The 6,000-nt window shown below is 41.9% G+C and overlaps 1 protein-coding gene across 2 annotated transcripts in view; it reads right to left on the reverse strand.

Annotated features, from left to right (window-relative positions):
• The window catches only part of oca2 (oculocutaneous albinism II), a 41,475-nt gene extending 37,849 nt beyond the window's left edge, over positions 1 to 3,626 (reverse strand). The window contains exons 1-2 of one of the 2 annotated variants that reach the window (XM_073476983.1): positions 3,385 to 3,626; positions 673 to 768 (exon numbers count right to left, since the gene is read on the reverse strand). In XM_073476983.1, the coding sequence (XP_073333084.1) occupies positions 673 to 768; positions 3,385 to 3,626 (338 nt within the window). Of the gene's footprint in view, positions 1 to 672; positions 775 to 3,384 lie in introns of both variants that reach the window. The other variant, XM_073476982.1, reaches the window with a different exon arrangement.
• Positions 3,627 to 6,000: the final 2,374 nt, after the last annotated feature.

Genomic DNA, 6,000 nt, shown 5'->3' on the forward strand with positions numbered 1-6,000 from the left:
ATGAGAAGCAAAAACGAACATTATGTTGTTGAAAAAAGTGAATTCAGTCAAACAACAACCTGTAACACACTTCCAGATTATGGAGGAGAAAGGAAATTTCTATAACTCATCTTATTATTTGACATTTTATTTCATAATGTTGCTTTTTATGTCACTTTTAGTGATGTTGCAGTTGTCTCGAATCCTCGAGCCCTCACCAGGTCCACCAACTACCATTTTTACTTATTTCTCCCAGCAATTTGTGTCTTACTTAGGAGGATATCTTATCTCTGAATTAACCTGCTACCTGCTGCACTGTCTTCTCAATTTGGACGATTGAGTAGCATTCAGCTAGGGGCGGCTAAGTAGGTCAGCCTTTGAGAGCTAAATAGAAAGAGAGGTAAGTAACTCGCTATCTTAAGAGAGGCCAGGGACGTGTTATGTAGGCGAAGACGGTGACTGGTTACCACAGTGACAAAGAAACATGAAAATTTAAAAAAAAAGGGCTGTATTAAACTTTGTGTCCATGAAAATAAGAATAAGTCACATTTCAACATAATGGGCTCAATTCTGATGGATTATTTATACATTACACAAATGATTGGTTTCATTTTAAATATCGAACACATTCATTTTCTTCTGTGTTTGATTTATTTTTTGATTGATACCATCTCCATCATCAGAATGACTCACCTGTCATCTTGGGAGAATCTCAGCAGAGGCGACCTCTCTGTGAGGTTGGCCGAATTTGTTTTTCCTCGGAGAAAATTAACCACGCTGAAACTGTGCCTGAAGAAAAATGAGCGTGATGAGAAATAAAAAGTTATAATGCTTTCAAAAAACAGCATTTTTGTGACCTTTGATCACAACACAGTTGTCAGTCACTGGTTTGAGCAGCTTTTCCAGCCCCGGTGTAACACCAGGGGTGGCGGAAAGGTGGGTGAGCAGCTGGTGACTCTCCACCCGAGGAGATCATTAAAGTCTCTTTTGTCACCCTGCTGCTGCGCTGTATCCCAGAGGCTCCTGCAGGCGGACGCCCTCAGGACCATCACAGCTGGGTCCCAACAGGAAATCACATCCACACACACACACACATACACTCTATATCCGTCTTCATCTCTTTCTTTCAATGCTAAACAAACTCACACCTTCACTTAATGTTAAAAGTGCTGAAGAAGCATTATCAACGTCCTCTCAGCAATTAGTCTGACAACAGCAGAGACGTCATGCGAGTCGTTATGTAACAGAACACCGACCCACTGAGCCAAAACTGTTGGATGGAAATCTTTCTGAAAATTAAAGGTCTCCCTCGGCTAATCTCATAATCTTGAAGGGTTTTTTTTTTACCCTCTGCCTGTCAAAAGTGGTTGTGTTCTTAAACACAGTCTGTGGCACTTCATCCCACAGCAGCAAGCATTTTGTTTATTGTTAGTTTATTATAAGTAAATTGTGTTTGAATGGTTAGTTTTGTGATTAACTTTCTGTTTGTATCGGGGAGGTAATTCCCTTGTTGTCTCACAAGTCTGGCAGGCGTTACCAAACACACGCTCCAGACAGTCGGGTGCTTTGAATCAGCTGGATGTGTCGAGGGTGTTAGATAAAGGAGTAGATTACATTACAGAAGTCTGTCGCATTAATCCTCTTACATACTCTTATACAACTATAAAGAGATTTACTGCACGTCTACAAATGTTTTCTCCCCTCTCCTTTTCCCCCTGATCCTGTCCCCTCGATGTGAGGGAGAGATCGCACGGTCGCACTTTAAAGAGACGTCTTTAAAGGATATTGGGGGGGAAAAAATGGATACCAATGGAAAATAGGTCATATTTTAGTAGTTTTTCTTCATTTATACTGATTTATTTTTAATATAAATACCACTTTACTATTTAATGTCCTGCAGAAATAGTTCCTGCTCCTGACAGGATATTAATTTAAATCTTTTTGAGATTCTTACCAGTTTATTCCCCTTTTTGGCCACATGGGGGCAGCAGCCACATGTTTCAGCTCCTGTCTCTTTAAGGGCCCCCCTCCTGAATACCCAGTCTGCTCTGATTGGTCAGCTCACACACGCCTGAGCCAGCACCGCTAACAACAACAGAGCTGCTGTGCTGAATCAATTCTTACATGCCGAACTAGCTGCTAGGCATAAATGTGTGACATTGTGATGTAGTGTGATGTCACAAAGTCACTGAATTAAAGATGGGACTCCTGACGAGGCGTTTCAGGAGCAGTGTTTTCTGTGGGAGAGAGGAGCTTCTGTAGGTGTGGACTGTTTGCTGTTTGATACAGCAGGTTTGTCACTCTTTCCCCCAAAATGGTGCCGACAATGAAAGGTGAGAGTGAAACCCTGAGCTTAAAGTCTCTGTAGATCTTACGGGTGATCATTTTCTGTGGGTTGGTCACTACAAGCGACTTCTTTTACATTACACAAAGCCAGGTGGTCTATTGTTATTAACAAATTATTATATAACAGCAGCTTTAAAGGTCTGATGTGTATGATTGGAGGGGATTTGGGGTCAGAAGTGGAATATTATATTCATGATTATGCTTTCATTAGTGTTTAACCACCTATTGTATAACTTCAGTAAATTTGGCCCAAGCCCCTGTATAACACTCTAGTCCATAATGCCCGAGTCTACGCAACGCAATAAGCTCAAATATAATACAGCCAACCAGACCTGGCTGCCGCAGGCGTATACAGGAGACACATAAGCATCAGCTGTAGTCGTGTGCATCATGTGCAACTTTGACTTCATTAGTTCATGAAGCAAAAAAAATCCCCCCTTTAATCCCGATAACGTCACAACCACAGGCTTGAGATTAGCACCCCCCTGAGTGACTGAGAGACACACCCACACACACACACACTTCAGTCTCAGTGTGTGTGTGTGTCTGTGTGTCTGTGTGTGTTTTAACTTTAACTACAAGTAAATTCCAGTCTTTTCCACGTATGTTCATAGATCCCCTGGAAGGTTTAACCGACAGGCCATGTGTAACGTGTGCATGTGTTGGTTCAGATACTTCAAACTGTCGTGTGACTGACTGGACCTCCAGACGCACAGTGAGGAGAGAGAACGAGTGTTAATCTCTCTCTGAACTAGAACTAGTTCAGTGTAAAGAAAACAGTCGGTCAACAGGCGGACATCTCTGTGGCCAATATCTTTAAAATAGATAAATAACATTAGGAGGATTTTAGGGTGAACTGTCCCTTTTAGACACCTGTTTATTTAGTTTTTGGCCACAGTTCCTTCTTTGGTTTTTCAAGGATGCCACTAGCTTTTGATTCAGTTCATTGACATTGAACTCAACCAAATCGAGCCTCCACAGCATCTTCTTGTAACTAATAAAACAATTAACAACATATCTTGTCAATAAACCAACACGAGAGAGCGGAAACAGTCGTACCCATCCTCTTGTCGCACAGGGACGAAGCCCTCAGCGTGGATGACGCACTGTCCCGAGGGCAGAACTGCCGACTGCTGCAGCTTCTGGGTGTCTCTCCTCTCTGAGATGCCCTGCAGGAGACGCAGCTCCCCAAAGTTCCCCGCGACGGCCTCTGGTGACCTCAGGCTGCTCCTCCCCTGATGGCCTTGGGCTGACGCCTGAGACATCTCCATCTCCAGGTTGTTTTTGTTCTCCAGATACATGGTGGGACTGGAGGGTGGAGGGAAGCAGGGTTTGGGTTCAGTGGATATCTTAAAATAGGTTAATTCAACAGGTACGGCCACTCGGGGGCAGCAACATCACTGACATTATCATCTTTTAAACTGGCGGTAGTAGACCGTATTCCTCCAACGTCAAGCTCAGGGTAGGAAGCTCGAATGCTGGGATATTGTTATGTTGCTGTGTTCCAGGTTGCAAGTCCTATGAATGCAGCAAATCTGACCAAATCTAGAGGGACACTGGCTATATATCAAGGTAAAACAACATTAGCTAACATTAGCATTCAGCTGCTTCCTAGCTAACACTACCGTTTGATTACACCCCGTGTGTTTTGTCTTTTAACACTGAGATCCGGGTTTCTAGGTCAAATTGGGATTCTTAGGATTGTTTTGGTTTTTTTTGCTTTGGACAATAGCCATGTTGCTAAAGCCGTGTTTCGCTACGAGGGGAGGAAAGTTAAAAAGTCGTCTTACGTCCACTGTAAGTTTATGTGGCTAACATGTTAGCACACAGTTGCCTTAGCCACACATCCAGCAGATACGGTGCAACATTTGCATTCATTTGTAGTCTGTAGTCTGTCAGTTCGTCACTATGAGCAACCAGTTTCACATGCAAGTTATCATGTTACCCACTGTTAATATGAAAATATTGATTATAGCAGCTTTAAAGCAACATTATGTAACTTTTTTACCTTTAAATATCAGCTTCAGAATCACGTTGATGGCTCGGTGTCTTGTAATAGAGTGAATGGTGTCTCTGTCTGAGCCACTATAGCCCACTATCACTTGTTTCTGCACTATGTAACGTCACAACCACAGGTTTGAGATTAGCACACTCCTGAGTGACCGAGAGACACACACACTTCAGTCTCAGTGTGTGTGTGTGTGTGTGTGTGTTTTAACTTTAACTACAAGTAAATTCCAGTCTTTTCCACGTATGTTCATAAATCCCCTGGAAGGTTTAACCGACAGGCCATGTGTAACGTGTGCACGTGTTGGTTCAGATACTTCAAACTGTCGTGTGACTGACTGGACCTCCAGACGCACAGTGAGAAGAGAGAACGAGTGTTAATCTCTCTCTGAACCAGAACTAGTTCAGTGTAAAGAAAACAGTCGGTCAACAGGCGGACATCTCTGTGGCCAATATCTTTAAAATGGATAAATAACACAATATGTATGAGGATTTTAGGGTGAACTGTCCCTTTAAGACACTTGTTTTATTTAGTTTTTGGCCACAGTTCCTTCCCAATTTCTACATAATGTTGCTTTAATATGAACGTATTGATAATAGCAGCTTTAAAGTTACAGCAGTGACTTACTGTATTAGCTCATCATACTTTCTCTCCTCATTTACTTTCATAAAATATCTTTGTCTTAACATTTATTGACTTTTATAACATTTCTCATCAATGATGCAATTAAGTTTTCCATCACTGCCTAAAGCCGGCCCTCAGGATAAGTGAGGGGCACAAGTCACTTTCCTTTACATCATTAACTGACTGGAACAAAGGCCATAAAGTGAACAGTGTTTTTGTCAGCGACACAATGAGCTAAATACTGTACATGTAAGTTATCAGGCTTTATTTTAACTGAGTACACTGTATTATTCAACTCGTGTCATGCTCCCAACAACACACCGGGGAAGCCAACATACATTATAACAGCTGAGTGATCCACAGCACCTATAAAGCACAGCGTGAGGTCAGCAGATGAGGTCATCTACAGGAGACATGTGGTCCTCGCCGACACAAAGGCTGCATCAATCGGACAGCAGGATTATTGCTCACATGAAAGGCTTCATGAACTCACGTGTAACATTCAAGCTCTTTGGGATAAGGCCTCTTTGAGGAGTGAGACTACAGTCTTAAAAACTGATCCTTCCAACAATTTGCAGGAGTATTTCCAGGAAAAAACTACTACATGTAAACCCCTTTTATATCAGACATCGTGATTTCATCCAAAGTTAAACGCCGCAGCTTTAATAGTAAACATTATAATTGATTTATTTTCAACAGAAACAAAAAAAAAAACAACTCTTCAAGTCAAGTTAAATGTACTTTTGAATCAGAATCATCTCAAAGCGCTGGCTGGTGCTTTTATTACGCCTCACATAACATCCTTGTCCAATGCTTGTGATGCGCCACATCAGGGAGAAGAATGATCCTTTTTATATAACATCCTGCCTGTGGGCTGAGCGTGACAGCAAAGACAAACTGCTTTTCTTAATTTTTCCACCCTCGTTCACAGCAATTAAGAATTCAAAATGAATATCTGTCAACAAGCGTTTTTTAGGAATAAGACTAAATCACATTTCAAGGAGGTTTATCGCTGCAACCGCAGTACAAACAGCGACTGTAAC

Source organism: Pagrus major, chromosome 11 (assembly GCF_040436345.1).
Source record: "Pagrus major chromosome 11, Pma_NU_1.0".
NCBI classification, from domain to species: Eukaryota; Metazoa; Chordata; class Actinopteri; order Spariformes; family Sparidae; genus Pagrus; species Pagrus major.